General features: G+C 43.2%; 1 protein-coding gene across 1 annotated transcript; it reads right to left on the bottom strand.

The window, feature by feature from the left end:
• Window positions 1–17195: 17195 nt before the first annotated feature.
• LOC125381915 lies at window positions 17196–18152 on the bottom strand. The gene has a single exon (XM_048399273.1). The coding sequence runs from the start codon at window positions 18150–18152 to the stop codon at window positions 17196–17198; it is 957 nt and encodes a 318-aa protein (XP_048255230.1).
• Between the last annotated feature and the right edge of the window lie 664 nt (window positions 18153–18816).

Below are 18816 nucleotides of genomic sequence, written 5' to 3'. Positions count from 1 at the left end.
TAGCAAGTACATGTGAATCCGATTGGCACATCTAATTTCAATATATATTCCACATCATATTTATATCTTACTTGATGTCCAAGGATAGGCACTTCTAATCTGAAATTAACCATTCTCATGTGTGGTTATGAAATACGTGGACCAATAACTGTATGACATGTACAAGGCAACAACGGGAAGTTTCCTCAGAGGTCAAAAATGCATTTACTTGAATACAGGATGTAAAAAAATATTTTCACTGTAGGCATTTATTCACGTTGGGCCATAATATAGTAATTTTAGAGACCGGTAGAGTAGGATATGCACACCCTTTTCGCGAATTTTCGTGATCCACTCATATAACTTCAAGGGATTTGGAGCTGAACCTTACATTTCAAGTTATATTTCCCGCTGTGGCAGTAGAGCCCTGCCTCTGTTTCCATGTGGAGTATAAACATGTGCAGCATAGCCCCACTACACGTATAAACAGGCCTGCACTGCAATAAGCCATAGTGGCACTTCAAGAAGTAGTATGTTTTAATTGTAAGACTGTTGTAAAGGATGAGATGCATGTGGTTATACATAACCACCAAAATGCTGCTTCTTTCATGTCGAGTTCTAACTAGTATGTTTTAACATATGTCAGATGCTGATAAGTCATATAAAAATGGGAAAGAATACTATATGATGCCATGTAAGAAATATTCAGAGGTAACGCACTTCCTTTTAAGATTCTCTTTCCTTTAAAACATATTATTTAGAAAGCTTAAACATCAGAGAAATACTATGTCTACTTTCTTTAAAACAATAAACCAGGTAACATAGAAATAATCTGCTATCATGTATACAGCTTCAAATAAATCTGAAATACTTATACTTTCTTTATGTGAACTGTCCAGTAATACTGATTTAAAAATAATAAACTTTCCTCAAAAGTTTCCATATTCCAGTGCTAAAAAGTATTTGATTATACATTTCTCTGTTTTTCTTCCAACTTTTCCGATATAAACAAACGATCTAATCTTTCATTTTTGACTAGTTTATCTCCATGAATACTAACTTCTTCTTGTCATGTTGGTGTCTCTCCAAGCACGTATCTATGAAACGATGTTGTTCATATTCCCTTTTTGTTTTATTTACTTTTTGTGGTTAAAGCTGATTCGTCTGCAGCATTCATCTCGCCACACAAGCATAAGTAATTTGTCTCAAACCGATAAAGATTATCGAAAAAGCATAGACTATCTGAATTTGGACCATATGGGAAAATCAAAGAGAGCGCTGTATGTAAAAAAAAAGTAGAAACATTCAAAGCCATAACAAATCGTTAAAAAACAGTCTGCAATAGCCTCGAAAAGTAGATACTTATATAGGGCATGAAAGTCCGTTCACACTTTAGTGTCCAAAAGTTCTATATGACTTTATACTATATATGTAAAACATTTCGTATTTTAAATGTGAATAGATGACGAACGCGAAATCCCCAATAAAGGAGCTTACCATAAACAATTTGTTTGGTTTCTTTGAAGGCTAATTCTAGATATTGTGAGGGTTTGAATACGAAAAACCGTGTTTGGAAAACAGGAACGGAAGGATGCTAAACCTTGGAATTATGTCACTTTCTATTTTATTAGAACTATTAAGATGCCCATCTACACTTTTGTCGCAGAAAGTATCTTTCTAGCTTGTCTAAAATGATTTTTAAAAATCTTTGAAAAATGGTCTCCAAAAATCTGTTGGTGATATTTATAGAAGGCGGCCATTATGGTCTCGAAAAGTAGGTTGGTGATATTTATATAGGGTGTGGAGGGTTTGGAAAACAGGAACGGAAAGGTGCTAAACCGGGGTATAGTGTCACTTTCTATTTTTTAGAATATATTAATATGTCCATCTACACTTTTGTCGCAGAAAGTACCCTTCTGTCTCATCTAAATTCATTGTTAAAAAGGGGTAAAAAAAAATGTCTCCAAACGTCCGTTGCATGGGGGCGGCCATGTTTGTCTCCAAAAGTAGGTTGGTCTCCAAAAGTCTGTTGATGATATTGTTAGAAGGCGGCCATTATGGTCTCGAAAAGTAGGTTGGTGATATTTATAACGGGCGTGAAGGGTTTGGAAAACAGGAACGGAAAGGTGCTACACCGGGGTATATTGTCACTTTCTATTTTTATTTAAATTATTAATATGTCCATCTACACTTTTGTCGCAGAAAGTATCTTTCTAGCCTGTCTAACTTAATTTTTAAAAATCGTTGAAAAATGGTCTCCAAAAGTCTGTTATATTGGGGCGGCCATGTTTGTCTCGAAAAGTAGGTTGGTGATGTTTATATAGGGCGTGGGCGCTTTGGAAAACAGGTGTTAAACCGTGGTATATTGTCACTTTCTATCTTTTTTAGAACTATTAAGATGCCCATCTACACCTTTGTCGCTGAAAGTACCCTTCTGTCTCGTCCAAATTCATTGTTAAAAAGCGTTAAGAAATTGTCTCCAAACGTCCGTTGCATGGGGGCGGCCATGTTTGTCTCGAAAAGTAGGTTGGTCTCGAAAAGTAGGTTGGTGATATTTATATAGGGCGTGGGCGCTTTGGAAAACAGGTGTTATACCGTGGTATATTGTTACTTTCTATCTTTTATAGAACTATCAAGGTGCCCATCTACACTTTTATCGCTGAAAGTACCCTTCTGTCTCGCCTAAATTCATTGCTAAAAAGCTTTGAAAAATGGTCTCCAAACGTCTGTTGATGGCGGCCATTTTGGTCTCGAAAAGTAGGTATGTCTCGAAAAGTAGGTTGGTGATATTTATATAGAGCGTGGGCGCTTTGGAAAACAGGTGTTAAACCGTGGTATATTGTCACTTTCTATCTTTTTTAGAACTTTTAAGATGCCCATCTACACTTTTGTCGCTGAAAGTACCCTTCTGTCTCGTCTAAATTCATTGTTAAAAAGGGGTAAAAAAAAATGTCTCCAAACGTCCGTTGCATGGGGGCGGCCATGTTTGTCTCCAAAAGTAGGTTGGTCTCCAAAAGTAGGTTGGTCTCCAAAAGTAGGTTGGTGTTGTTTATATAGGGCGTGGGCGCTTTGGAAAACAGGTGTTATACCGTGGTATATTGTTACTTTCTATCTTTTTTAGAACTATTGAGATGCCCATCTACACATTTGTCGCTGAAAGTACCCTTCTGTCTCGTCCAAATTCATTGTTAAAAAGGGGTAAAAAAAATGTCTCCAAACGTCCGTTGCATGGGGGCGGCCATGTTTGTCTCCAAAAGTAGGTTGGTCTCGAAAAGTAGGTTGGTGATGTTTATATAAGGCGTTGGCGCTTTGGAAAACAGGTGTTATACCGTGGTATATTGTTACTTTCTATCTTTTTTAGAACTATTAAGATGCCCATCTACACTTTTATCGCTGCAAGTACCCTTCTGTCTCGCCTAAATTCATTGCTAAAAAGCTTTGAAAAATGGTCTCAAAACGTCTGTTGATGGCGGCCATTTTGGTCTCGAAAAGTAAGTATGTCTCGAAAAGTAGGTTGGTGATATTTATATAGAGCGTGGGCGCTTTGGAAAACAGGTGTTAAACCGCGGTATATTGTCACTTTCTATCTTTTTTAGAACTATTAAGATGCCCATCTACACATTGGTCGCTGAAAGTACCCTTCTGTCTCGTCTAAAGGGGTAAAAAAAATTGTCTCCAAACGTCCGTTGCATGGGGGCGGCCATGTTTGTCTCGAAAAGTAGGTTGGTCTCGAAAAGTAGGTTGGTGATGTTTATATAGGGCGTGGGCGCTTTGGAAAACAGATGTTAAACCGTGGTATATTGTTACTTTCTATCTTTTTTAGAACTATTAAGATGCCCATCTACTCTTTATCGCTGAAAGAACCCTTCTGTCTTGCCTAAATTCATTGTTAAAAAGCGTTAAGAAATTGTCTCCAAACGTCTGTTCATGGCGGCCATTTTGGTCTCGAAAAGTAGGTATGTCTCGAAAAGTAGGTTGGTGATATTTATATAGAGAGTGGGCGCTTTGGAAAACAGATGTTAAACCATGGTATATTGTTGCTTTCTATCTTTTTTAGAACTACTTAGATGCCCATCTACACATTTGTCGCTGAAAGTTCCCTTCTGTCTCGCCTAAATTCGTAGCTAAAAAGCTTTGAAAAATGGTCTCTAAACGTCTGTTGATGGCGGCCATTTTGGTCTCGAAAAGTAGGTTGGTGATATTTATATAGAGCGTGGGCGCTTTGGAAAACAGGTGTTAAACCGTGGTATATTGTCACTTTTTATTTTTTTTAGAACTGTTAAGATACCCATGCATCTACACTTTTGTCGCTGAAAGTACCCTTCTGTCTCGTCTAAATTCATTGTTAAAAAGGGGTAAAAAATTTGTCTCCAAACGGCCGTTGTATGGGGGCGGCCATGTTTGTCTCGAACAGTAGGTTGGTCTCGAAAAGTAGGTTGGTGATACTTATATAGGGCGTGGGCGCTTTGGAAAACAGGTGTTATACCGGGGTATATTGTTACTTTCTATCTTTTTTAGAACTATTAAGATGCCCATCTACACTTTTATCGCCGAAGGTACCCTTCTGTCTTGCCTAAATTCATTGTTGAAAAGCGGTAAAAAATTGTCTCAAAACGTCCGTTGCATGGGGGCGGCCATGTTTGTCTCGAACAGTAGGTTGGTCTCGAAAAGTAGGTTGGTGATACTTATATAGGGCGTGGGCGCTTTGAAAAACAGGTGTTATACCGTGGTATATTGTTACTTTCTATCTTTTTTAGAACTATTAAGATGCCCATCTACACTTTTATCGCTGCAAGTACCCTTCTGTCTCGCCTAAATTCATTGCTAAAAAGCTTTGAAAAATGGTCTCAAAACGTCTGTTGATGGCGGCCATTTTGGTCTCGAAAAGTAGGTATGTCTCGAAAAGTAGGTTGGTGATATTTATATAGAGCGTGGGCGCTTTCGAAAACAGGTGTTAAACCGTGGTATATTGTCACTTTCTATCATTTTTAGAACTACTTAGATCTACACATTTGTCGCTGAAAGTACCCTTCTGTCTCGTCTAAATTCATTGTTAAACTATTAATATGTCGGACTACTTAAAAGGTATATGAACCTGTGACCTCTTAAGCTGTGATCTGTTCCAGGATCAAAAACTGTTATTTCAGCTCTAATACACCATTTTTCAGCCATCTGTGACTCTTGAGGTAGTTGTCCGATTTCTCTCAATGTTCGATGCCATTGTGGGTTATATACAGACTCAAAGGTCTGAAGATTTAAAGGGGCACTGATCTAACGCAATTCCCCGGGACTGGTTGTTGCCTTTGTTATTGTTTTTTCCCAGTGAGTACCCGGATGTATAGCAGAAATCTAGACTAGTTCGCGACCTCTGCTGCGCCATTCGTAAGCGCATTAGTCACTTTTATGGGTAGTAATAAGGGCGTATGGTCACATTGATCAACAAAATGAAATACAGTTTTCGAGATAATAAGGAAATGTAGGTATCTTTGCGGGTAGCATCGGTAATGGTGACGAAATTTTGATAAGTCACTTGCTTGGTAATTTTGCGATTTTCGTTTACACTATTTTGACTTGCAACACAAAGTAAATATTTCACCTGAGCATTGCTTTTTTTTTATAGTGTGTATATTTTTTACTGTCAAAATGTGTAACATTTTCAAATTGATTAAACGCCTAAATATTCAGTTATTTTACAAAGTGACTGAAAAACATTTCCATCTGTATTATTATGATAACGAATTCCAAACATTTTGATGTTTAATGTCATCACCAAGAGACTGAAAATGTTACGTTGAAAAGCACATTTCTATGTTGTTTGGCTTCTAATCCAACATAATAATCTGTTGTGATGTTGTTAGGCCCTTTTGATCGTCTTAATCAATTTCAGTCAATCTGAAGAATTTCCCAACCAAGACGTAGAGGAACAAGAACGAATCGGTTCAATGCTACAGCGAATGAAGGAAAACAAAATGCAAATACCATAATTACAACCTACAAAATTTATGTGTATAAATTTCTGGCAGCTTCCTTGTTCGAGGAATGTATCCGTGAATATCCACACAAAGGAACAATATCCCACTCGTCTGCAGCTGTACAAAGAAACTTATTCGATGTCACGTGTCTCTGTAACAATCAAATATTTTTAAAGATATATATCGTTTTGGGATATTATAACCCGTGTTCGTTTCTCAACTGATCACTTGGATTGTTTCAGGTGTTTCACATAGGTGTCAAGTCTCAAGGGTCGGCTGAGAAAGCCCACGTGACAACTATTTTCATAACGTCCACGGTTCCTAAAAAATCCATTGAGTGATAGATAACAATGATCAATCAATCGACGTATTATTAGTTAACCCTTTGAACAAAGTATGTTGTTTTTACATCGACACTTCACGCCATGATATGAGTGTATTCCCTTTGTTTTAGTAAACCTAGACATGTAAACACTCCCTTTTGACATATCCACTGTGCAAGATAACAGTGATTAATCAATCAACGTATTTTCTGTTATTCCTTTGATGACTAGGAACGATCCTTTGATTTACAAAAAAAAGTAAATGAACTGATCATTCACCTCTTGCTGGGCTGCCACGTGCATATTACATAACACACATTTCACCTCACTTCAAACCACTACCACTACCACTAATTGTACCTGTAATAAATTCATTAACTTAGCATCCAGTGAATGACGACAAATGCACAAGTGTAGGGTTATACCAGAAAACGTTGATGACAACAAGTGAGTAGTAATCGTATTATCGACGCAATTCGAAATCCGAAAATGCTTTCACTGCATGGATACTTTTTTATATTATTAAACTATAACCATCTGGGGTATTTCCAAATGACGACATACTATGAGCTCCGCCGTTCTTTTTGTCTGTTTGTTTAGGCTGAAGAAATTAATTAACATGTGCCTTTTGTCGAAATCTTTATAGATCACCGTTAAACTAATCAGTGTTCAAAAATGCGTAAAACAAATATTGCCTCCAGCCTCCAAGTTTATTTAGCTGTCCTTGCAGACGGTAGCCCAGTCTCTGGTCACGCTCAGTTGCGTTGCGTATCATCCGGGTACTCACGTGGTTAAAACAATAACAAAAGCAACAACCAGTCCGGGGAATTGCGTTAGATCAGTGCCCCTTTAAGACCTATATATATAAATTAATTAATTAAAACTGATTGAACGTGTTGTTCCTAAACAGTCCAAGGAATGCATGATATTTTGGAGTCTTTAAGCCCTAGGTCACATGGGGTGGCAGCTATGTTGGATTCATGATTGAAAGTATGTTTGGAACTAGAATGCAGTCTAGAGTGTCTGAATGCATGGTTAACAACATTTAAAGCACGGAGCGGTGAGCCCCGGAGCTGGAGGATTGTTGGAGGGTATGGTCGGTGTGTTATTGCTAAAGACCACCACGATCACGAAACGCGTTGTCGGGTATTTGTTTCATCATATTTCCACAATTGTAATATTACTCTACGACATAATTTATTCTATGATGGCCTTATTCAGCCTCATTGGACGAACGGGCTATTGCTGTGAGGAGCTTGATTGTTCAGCAAGCTCCTCACAGCCATAGCCCGTTCGCGGAGCTCTCTATAACTATCGCTGCCAAGCTCCTTCCCAGCGCGTGACACCAACTTTTCGAGACATACCTACTTTTAGAGACCAAAATGGCCGCCATCAACAGACGTTTGGAGACAATTTTTCAATGCTTTTAAGCAATGAATTTAGGCGAGACAGAAGGGTTCTTTCAGCGATAAAAGTGTAGATGGGCATCTTAGTATTTCTAAAAAAGATAGAAAGTAACAATATACCATGGTATAACACCTGTTTTTCAAAGCGCCCACGCCCTATATTAACATCACCAACCTACTTTTCGAGACCAATCTACTTTTCGAGACAAACATGGCCGCCCCCATGCAACGGACGTTTGGAGACAATTTTTTTATCCCTTTTAAACAATGAATTTAGACGAGACAGAAGGGTACTTTCAGCGACAAATGTGTAGATGGGCATCTAAGTAGTTCTAAAAAAGATAGAAAGTGACAATATACCACGGTTTAACACCTGTTTTCCAAAGCGCCCACGCTCTATATAAATATTACCAACCTACTTTTCGAGACATACCTACTTTTAGAGCCCAAAATGGCCGCCATCAACAGACGTTTGGAGACAATTTTTCAATGCTTTTAAGCAATGAATTTAGGCGAGACAAAAGGGTTCTTTCAGCGATAAAAGTGTAGATGGGCATCTTAATATTTCTAAAAAAGATAGAAAGTGACAATATACCACGGTTTAACACCTGTTTTCCAAAGCGCCCACGCTCTATATAAATATCACCAACCTACTTTTCGAGACATACTTACTTTTCGAGGCCAAAATGGCCGCCATCAACAGACGTTTAGAGACAATTTTTCAAAGCTTTTTAACAATGAATTTACGCGAGACAGAAGGGTACTTTCAGCAATAAAATTGTAGATGGGCATCTTAATAGTTCTAAAAAAGATAGAAAGTAACAATATACCACGGTATAACACCTGTTTTTCAAAGCGCCCACGCTCTATATAAACATCACCAACCTACTTTTCGAGACCAACCTACTTTTCGAGACAAACATGGCCGCCCCCATGCACAGGAACGTTTGGAGACAATTTTTTAACCCTTTTTAACAATGAATTTAGACGAGACAGAAGGGTACTTTCAGCGACAAATGTGTAGATAGGCATCTAAGTAGTTCTAAAAAAGATAGAAAACAACAATATACCACGGTTTTACATCTGTTTTCCAAAGTGCCCACGCTCTATATAAATATCACCAACCTACTTTTCGAGACATACCTACTTTTCGAGACCAAAATGGCCACCATCAACAGACGTTTAGAGACAATTTTTCAAAGCTTTTTAACAATGAATTTAGGCGAGACAGAAGGGTTCTTTCAGCGATAAAAGTGTAGATGGGCATCTTAATAGTTGTAAAAAAGATAGAAAGTAACAATATACCACGGTATAACACCTGTTTTTCAAAGCGCCCACGCCCTATATAAATATCACCAACCTACTTTTCGAGACCAACCTACTTTTGGAGACAAACATTGCCGCCCCCATGCAACAGACGTTTGGAGACAAAAAAATTACCTCTTTTTAACAATGAATTTAGACGAGACAGAAGGGTACTTTCAGCGACAAATGTGTAGATGGGCATCTTAACAGTTCTAAAAAAGATAAAAAGTGACAATTTACCACGTTTTAACACCTGTTTTCCAAAGCGCCCACGCTCTATATAAATATCACCAACCTACTTTTCGAGACCAAAATGGCCGCCATCAACAGACGTTTGGAGACCATTTTTCAAAGCTTTTAAGCTACGAATTTAGGCGAGACAGAAGGTTATTTCAGCGACAAATGTGTAGATGGGCATCTAAGTAGTTCTAAAAAAGATAGAAAGTGACAATATACCACGGTTTAACACCTGTTTTCCAAAGCGCCCACGCTCTATATAAATATCACCAACCAACTTTTTGAGACATACCTACTTTTGGAGACCAAAATGGCCGCCATCAACAGACGTTTGGAGACCATTTGTCAATGCTTTTAAGCAATGAATTTAGGCGAGACAGAAGGGTTCTTTCAGCGATAAAAGTGTAGATGGGCATCTTAGTATTTCTAAAAAAGATAGAAAGTGACAATATACCACGGTTTAACACCTGTTTTTCAAAGCGCCCACGCCCTATATAAGTATCACCAACCTACTTTTCGAGACAAACATGTCCGCCCCCATTCAACAGACGTTTGGAGACAAAAAATGTACCCCTTTTTAACAATGAATTTAAGTAGTTGTCTACATCAGTGCAGTACCCCTCAGGATTATGGAACCAAGATGGCGGCACATCCGTTTCCGATCACGTGACCTGCGCAGTGCATGATGGGTACCTGCGCGCTCATCCAAGAGGGCGGCACTTCCGTTTCCGGTGGCGCGCGCATTCAAGATGGCGTCGCACCCGTTTCCGGTGGCGTACGCATTTAAAGAGGGCGTCGCTTCCGTTTCCGGGGGAGGAGGGGAAAACACGGAGAAGCGCCCGTAAAAGGGGAAACAGGATCGCCATGGAAAGAAGCGCGTCAAACATCTTTGGTGGCGGTTGTTGTGGTGGTTGTTGTTGTTTGTTCTACCCCTAGACGTGGGGGTGGTGGTGGTGGTGAAGGGAGGAAGGTGGGAGGAGGAGGAGGAGGAGGGAGGGAGGAAAGGAGGAGACGGGTTCACGGTGTGTGGGGGGTGGGAGGGTCGTCAAAGCAAAGGAGGATAGTTGTCTTTTGGGTGAGATGGTGATCCTGTTTTGTTTTTCTTCATCCTACAGACAACACAACACGACTATGAGTTCAACTTTTTTTAATCCCCCGCTCACATGAACCAACACCACAAAACAAAAGTCACAGGGGGGGCGTCCCTGTGACTTTTGTGAACATGAACGTATGTACACGTATGTGAACGTATGTGAACGTATGTACAGTTTGAAAAAAAGAACTTTTGCCACTTTGATAGTGAACGTATGTACATTCCTAAAACGCAGTGAACGTATGTACACTCCTCAATCAGGAATGTTGACAGTCAGGTGATCGTAGGTTCAGTGAACAAGTGTCAGGTCAATAAGGGCAGAAAGGTTGGTTCTTTTGATGTAGGGTACGCGTCTGGGCACTCAGTCGAAAGGCAGGCATCTCATCCACAGGAACGGAGGTAGACACTTTGGTATGAAACCATGCTAATACCGTGGCATCATTCTTGGTGGGGTCCTTCCAGTCCAACGTATCTAACACTTGATTAAAAGTCCACCCACGCACGCGATAGGTCAGCATGTAGAGACAGTACACCCCACACAACGTGCTGTATCCATGTTGTAAGGGGCGTGTATTCCATCGTTGTTGAATCTGACCCATGCGATTCAAAGTCTCTTTAAACAGGGGTAATGAATACAGTCCATAGCTATCCATCATTTCCACGGATCCAGGAGCTGGACGATAGATGCTCACCCAGTGTGTGCCAGGTTGATCGCTTAAATCCGTGTTGATCACGTAGGCTTTGGGGTAAAAGGGGTCATCCTGTTGCCATCCCAGTCTGGCAAAGTCATCTCTGGCCAGGGTGCCCCGGTAGATGGCATGAAGTGGTTCGTCATCAGCCACGAGAGCTTCTAAATCCAAGGTGCTCAATCCGAGTGGTTCATCCATGGTTCCTTGTAGGAGGAGAAAAAGTGTGGCATGACCGTCTGTCGCTGCTCTTTTTATACCATCATCGCATTCCGGAAACGATCTATTTCCAGAACATTTTCGTATTCCTCATAGCAGATGAGGGTGACTGGGTCCTCGAGAGCTTGTCCAAACTGGATTTCCAAAGCCAGCTTGCCAGTGTGTCGAGGGTAGTTGATGCTTTCATCAGCGCCAAGGTCTGGGGTGAGATCCACCACCCACAAGGTGTAACCTTGAGTAAAGGCCTTGGGAGTCAGTTCGCAGGTCTCAGGTCGCCATAGCTGCCCCGTGTTTCGGAACAGATTCATGTAGACTTGTTTCAAATTGGCGCTGTTGTTGCTGAAGTCGCTTTTCATTTCCGTGCCATGGACTTCCTGGCCGTTGACTTTGAGCTTCATCATGGTGACATGATTGTGTTTGAAGTTGTACGGATTGTTCTCTTTGCTTCCTACGTAGGCACTATTGTCCACCAGTCCCAGGACCACGCGTTTTGGTAATTGGCCACCGATGAGGTGATCCTTGTGAAAGTCCCTACCGCCTCTCGGGATGTCATGGGCAGTCACATGCACACGTGAAAGGGGATACTTGGCAGTCACCCCAGCGTTCAGACTGGACACGTGTATTTCTCGGACAGCAGGATTGATGTTGAGCTGACGGACATAGAATTCGGCTTTGGTCAACGCTAGTTTGTAGACACCATCGGCAGCACACATGAAGAAGAACTCATCGGGACTTCGTAGCAATTCCAGTTTCATAGGGACACCATCCAGCAGATAACGGTCTTGAAGAAACAGATCACAGTGTAGACGGCCTGTAAGTTCCAATTCTTTGGTGGGTACGATAAGATCGCGTCACATTCTGACACCTGTGTTTCTTGTGTTCGCATCTGCATCAGGATTGAAGACGTCCATTTTACCAGCATCGTCGGTGAACAATCCAGGACATCGAAGGTGAGATGTTTTGGCTCCTGTACCATAACTCAGAAGGGTTTCCAAGTAGGCTCTGTAAGGGTAAGTGCCATGGAGGGTGTGATCTCCAACTGATTGTGTCATACTTGCAGCCGCACTTCGCGAAACAGGGAATGCATCACATTGTTGACTGTCGATACGGGGTTATCCGCTAGAACGGTATCCGTGCCATCATCTTTCGTCACGCGTAGACATACTCTCAGGTAGCACTGTTTCAAATCAATGTAAGCGTTCACGGGATTGGAAATGTTAAACTGGAGTGGCCCTGCTACAGAGGGTGGTGCCAAGGGACTATAGCGAATCCACTGACCCTCTTGCACAGAGGTGGACACAGGGGGTACAGTAAAGAGATCCAACTGGGCCTTTGAACATTCGCAAGCATCTTGGCGCATCATGATGATGGATGTTTCACCCTTTTCTCTGCCTTGAAGGACATCTGGTCAGGTTGAAAGTCTGATGAGGACTGACCTTTAAACCGTTTTTCTTTTTCTTTTACGCTGTTTCTGGTGGGTGGTGGTGGTGGTGGTGGTTGGGACGACTTTACGGCTTTTAGGGGGTCTCGGCTCCTCACGTTCCTCCAAGACATCCATCAGGGCTGCTGTGCCGCGATGTTTCAGACTCTCTGACCATTTGCGTTTGCCTCCAACCACATCACTCACCAACCCAGGCAGGATCTTTTTACCCATCTTGAGCACCGATGTTCCGGCAGATTTAAGGAAAGGCAACGCCATCTTCAAGATACCTCCAAGACCACTGCCACGTTGATGATAACGTCCTTTGTATACTTTGATACCACTCCCACGCTGGCCAAACTGTCCTCGATTCATCTGGTGTGCCATTGCGTGTCCCAACATGTTGTTTTCTGCGTTAGTAGCGGCGTCTGAAGTGAAGTGTCATGATGGCTTTCCCCATTTGAAATGGCACGGGTCGCCCTGTGTCGTCCATGATATAGAGTTTAATACCGTCAAAGGAACCATGACGCAACCCAAGGTAGTGAATGTGCTGAGGGCTTTTAATCACCACACTGTCTTGCATCATCTTCTTTGACACAGGCACGTAGATCAGCAAGGGAGCCATCGTATTGCCCACAATTTGATCTTCGACCAGGTTGGTGTAAATGTACACAGTATCAAATCCTGACAGACGATGTGCTTTTGTGTCACCTGTGATTTCCACATAGCCACCGGTCATGGGAGTAGCCCCCACTTGCCAATGGGCCAAGGCAGTCAAGGGAACGGCCGTCTCTGTGTAGGTTTTATAGTCCTCCTCACCGAGGAGCGGTAGTTGAACAAATCCGAGCTTTCTCGAGAGTGGACTTGGCATGATCACTTCCGTGGAATAGAGTGGTCCACCAGTATTTCCCATGAGAGGATGATTGATTGCTACTTCTTGAGGGGCTTGGAATCGCACCTTTCCATCTTCAAGCATGTCAAATCGAAGACTATCTGCGGGATACTTGACATCAATGACAAACCGTCTTCCATCACTTTGGACGCTGTCTGAGGGCTGTTCTTTCAAGACATCCGTAATATGTTCCTGAATCAAACGGTTGAGGGTTTTCACCAAATCTTCAGATGAATAGACGCCTTTCTCGATAGGAATCTTCTTGCTTTCATAATGGACGACACCATACTGTGGGTGTGGTATAGCGCTCCCCGCGCTTTCATACACAAGGGTGTCTTTTTTCAGTTTGAGGTTCAGCGCAAACCAGTCAAAGGGTGGGGCGACGTTGTACCATGTCATCGGAAAGTGAACTTCGCTGACGCCCACCTCTTGTTTCGAAAAAAAGGTGGCAGCCATGATGACGTGAGTTAGGGTAGAAAACTCTGGGTGGATGAGGTATCAAGTTGAAGTCTTCTGGTGGACGGGGTCGTCGTGGGTATGCCTGGTGAGGCGGCCAAGGTGGGTGGTGGAAGTATGTATCCCAAACAACTGGAGAGCAGGGCTGTCCACAACTGTTTCTCTCCCACGAAGGCCGAAGGCCAACTGTACCATGCTCATGATGATCACGCCATATATCACAATGATCTGAGCAAAAAACACGACTTCACTGCGGGGTAACGTCATGCCAAAACAACACCAAGGTGAGTGTCGGCGCTGGTGATGACGAGGTGCAGCAGCAAGGGGTGGTTCATCGGTACCCACAGATGCTGAGAGGCTTCTCTGCAGAGGTGATGACAGTGGTGGTGGTGGTGGCGGTTCTGTCATCGCGTGTGTCAACCCTCTGAATGAGTCTGAGAGACAGCATGCTCCTTATTTTATCTGTAAATGATCTGCAGGGATCCACGAATTAAAACTGGCAGGGTAGCCAGTCCATTTCACCAAGACCTCTTCTTGACCCTGTTTCGGTCCTGGACGTCTTTTTAGCACGCGATCCATGGCATACACATCGTCTGTTTTAGAGATGGGTTGTATTTCTTCAGGGTAAAAAGTTCCTTGGAGGACTTCACCATGATCATCTTTGATCCGATACACAGGAGGTGTTCTCCCTGTCACCAACCGGTCCACCGTAAACAGTTCGGTGGTCCAATTGGGGAGATAACCTTTCTCAAAGGTGCCTTTGGTTTTGTTCAGACGTACACGGGTGCCCGGCAGTAAAAGAGAGGGGGATCTTGTCTTGGGGGACGACAGTCTTTGTGCTGTTATTTTCTTTTTGCGCTGAAGCCGTTGTTGTTGTTGTTGTTTTTCCTCCATGTAGTCTAACACCCGAATTTCTGACAGGGGATCTCCTGGGAGGACGTCCACAGGTCGCTGGCCAATGGTCCGATGCACACGACGGTTGTACGACTTGATCAACTGGGGTAAGACTTTCAAATAGTGTCTGGTCCCATGCTGTGTAAAGTATCGCCACATTTTATTTTTCAGAGTCCTTTGAAACCGTTCCACCACGGCTGCTTTCGTTTCAGGATTTTGACTGGTGTAGAAATGAATGCCATGCTTCGTCATGAGAGCCTGGAAAGGACGGTTGACAAATTCTCTGCCTTTGTCTGTTTGCAATTGAGCAGGGAGTCGATCTTTGGCTTGTTGCATCAGCAGGGTTTGAAAACCTTCTGTCAAAGCAGAACTGCTCTTGGCCTTCAGGGGTTGCACCCATGCCATCTTTGAAAACACATCGATCACGCACAGCAGATATTTGAATCCTTCGTTGTCGTCTTGAAAGGCAATCATGTCACTCAAATCTGCTTGCCACAGTTCATCGACCCCTCCCACACGATAGTGGTCTCTGGGAAAGGAGCGTCTGGCTGGTTTGTGCAAGGTGTAGGTACTTTTGGTTTGCAACCAACGCTTGATTTGACTTTGCGATGGCTTGGTTTTCTTCTTGCTTTTACTGGTTCTTGCATCTTGAGCGTGGATGCGTGCTGCTTTCCACAAAGGTCGCCAGCCTCCAAAACTTGCAGGATGTTCAGGATGAAAGTAGGTTTTTTCCAACCAGGCCGTCCAAAGGGAAGTAGGAAATCCTTTGTTTTGTTTCCCTGCAGCAGCAGCAGAGGGAAGAATGCTCTGTCGCGTCTTGGTCTGTCGCTTCATTTCTCTCAGACTGATGCCACTTCCTACATGAATGGCCTTTTTATAGAGAAGGGGAGAGATTTATTTTTTTCTTAGGTGGTGCTAAAGGGTAGCCATGAACCTCGCCTGTTGATGACTCTGTCCTGTTTGGTATCAGATGGAGGTGGAGTCATCAACCATGGGGTTGACATCACATCTTTTTCTTCCTCCACTGGTGGATCCAGTTGCCACGAAGGAGGTGGGGGTGGCATCTCATCTTCTTCTTCTTCTTCTTCTTCTTCCGCTTGTGGATCCAGCTGCCGCCTCCTTCTTCTTCTCTCTTTGTGACTTTGCGGGGAGAACGTGGGGAGGGAGAACTGGGTTATGGGTGTTTCTGGTGTGGCATGAGGATGGTGTTGCTGCTGCTGCTGCTTCTGCATCCATTGCCATCGTTGAGGATTTCCAATTATTTCATGAGGGGCATGACTGTTGGCCAAATGGTGACTCAAAAAGGTCCAACCTGCAGGTCCCTTTTTGGTTTTCCGGTGACGCACTAAATCGTTGATCAAGTCCACCATGTGTGTGCCAGGGACAGGTTTCCCTTCCATGGTCAGGGTTCCCTCTGGAGTCCAACTCAAGTCTGGATTGTTTTGAATCCTTGTCATCAAATTCATGGCTTTACTGGACAGGGCTTTAGGAACACTCATGACCACTTCGTCTATCACTTGTTGTGGAGGGGCAGGTCTACCTGTGGTGTCCATTGTTGATGGTGATGACGGTGGTAGTGGTGGTGTCACTTTGGGTTGTAGTGGTTTGATGGTGTTGTTGTTGCTGTTGTGGTTGTTGTTGTGCTGTTGGCGCTGCAACTCTAGCATGTGTTGCAACAGTTGGTTGTATTCTTGTTCCCGCATGTGAAAAGGCTGCTGTGACCTCTGCATCAACGCGTCCATCTCTTCCAAATTTTGGAGACGTTTCTTTTCCAAGAGAGGGGTATGAAGTGTCTGACGATGACGTTGTTTGGTGGCCTGTAGACTTTGCCATGTGTCTTCAGACACCAACACCATCTTGCGTGCGTACTTCATGGTGGCACACCACACACTGATCCCAACCTTCCTGGTGTCAGACCATTTATTACTTTCCTCCAAACAAAGAGGCTAGGGCAGAACCAATAAGAGGTATGAGTCCTCCTAATAATCCTCCTCCATGTTGAAGAAGTTTACGTTTCTTGCTTAGAGGTACTTGTTTTTTCATGAGCGTATTCAAGACTTTACCGTGTCGTTGCAAGTTTTGACGTTGCGTCGTGGTCATGGGAATATTGCCTGCATACAAGTTCACCACACATTCACAAAGGGCACGGATGAGATCAGTAGGAGCATGTTTGAGAATGGCTTTGCGCATCGCTGGAGCGGCAGCACACAAATGACACAGAGCGTGTTTCTGTTTCCTGAGGCACTGAGACATCTTTCTTGCATGGAGGTGTTAGCCTGAATGAGTCACCTGATCTGCAGCTTCTCTCTTTTATCAGGCAGTGGCAGGAGGGAGTTGCAACTGTTGATCTGACTTCTTGGACTTTCTTTGGGTCCGCAGGTGCACCAATCGTCTGAGAGCATCAGCTTGATATGCTTTCATGACATTTTCATGAGCCTTTACTTTTGGCTTAGTAGTCATCGTTGTTGTTGTTGTAGGTCGGTGGCGCCTGGTGTTACCCTGTTTGAGGAGTGGTGCTTGAAGATAATTTTGCCATTGCAACAGAATGCGTGTCAAGACCCCTGCAAGTGTTCCACTGCCACTGCGTTGCATCAGGTAGTCAAGACGTTCATCCATAGGCAGACGTGGATTGACAATTTTAGTCAGGGTATCATTATGTCTCTGCAACCACGTCTTATGTTGAGCTTTCAATGGGATGTGTCCTGCTCTCAGGTTCCGCACGACAATCGCAAACCACTGCAAAAGACGATTTCTTCCTTTGACGGCAAGGGTTGTCGCATCCCTTGTCGGAAAAATAGACGGTCTCTTGTCTTTTTTCTTCCTTCGTGGGGTGTCCTGCTGCTGCAGACGTTGAAAGCGTTGAAGATCAAGTGGGGGTGAGGGTGCTGGTGAGGAAGGCCGTTGTTGTTCCTGACGATGCTTGTTCAAGGGTACCATCGAAGAGGAAGACGGACCTGGCGTGGACTTCTGTTGCTGCTGCTGCTGTTGCTGTTGCAGAGGTTGAAAGCGTTGAAGATCATGTGGTGACAAGGGTGGTGAAGGTGCTGATGATGTTGAAGGACGTGGTGATGGCTGCTGCTGACGATGCATGTTCACGGGTACCATTGAAGAGGAAGACGATCCTGGAGGTGAAGGAGTCTTGTGAAATACAGAGGTCACAAGTCCCTGTAGCGATGAGGGGGAGACCATACTGTCATAGACATCATTCACCATCTCTTTGTCTTTGTTCTTTCCCCTCGTAGGATGAACCTGTTTCCGTCTTTGCCCCATGATGGATGTAGGTCAACTGAAGGAAGGTCTGAGGGTTCACCTCCTTTTATGAAAGTCTCTTCATCTCATAGGATCGGCACATACACGAGGGGTAATTCGGATCTCGAAAACAGGCGGGCGCGTACGCGATGGTCTTGCAACGTGGTGGGCTTCAAGTCCAAGAACAGGTAACTGTAAGGCTCACGGGTAGCGTCTTCATAGGCTTCACGCAGAAAAGGAACTTTGCCTGGAAACACCTGGCGAGCCAGACTGTTGATCTGCGATGCATCTCTCGGATTTTTAAAGAGGACCATGTAGTGAGCATTCAGACTGATGGTGCGATGTTGCGGCGATTGAGCAAACAAGTTCTGAGTGAGATACAGCACAGATGTGTTTCGGTGATGACTTTTCTTGGTGAACCATCGCAGCACTTCACACAAGACCAAATAGCGTCCATTCCAATTTGGAATGAACGTTGGAATGCTTTGGAAAGATCGCTCATTCCAAACTTTCCAAAGCTTGGAAAGATCGATCTTTCCAAAAAATCCAAAATTGGAATGGCAACATTTCCAAACATATTTCCAACATTGGAAATGTTTGGAATGACTTGGAATGGTTTGGAATTGTTTGGAATTGTTTGGAATTGTTTGGAAATATGGTTAGAAGGAACAAGTTAAAATATGTT

Source organism: Haliotis rufescens, unplaced genomic scaffold (genome assembly GCF_023055435.1).
Source record: "Haliotis rufescens isolate VD_foot unplaced genomic scaffold, xgHalRufe1.0.p SCAF_2, whole genome shotgun sequence".
Classification (NCBI taxonomy): domain Eukaryota; kingdom Metazoa; phylum Mollusca; class Gastropoda; order Lepetellida; family Haliotidae; genus Haliotis; species Haliotis rufescens.
The sequence above is the reverse complement of the archived record's forward strand: the minus strand, read 5'-3'. Positions and strand labels throughout refer to the sequence as shown.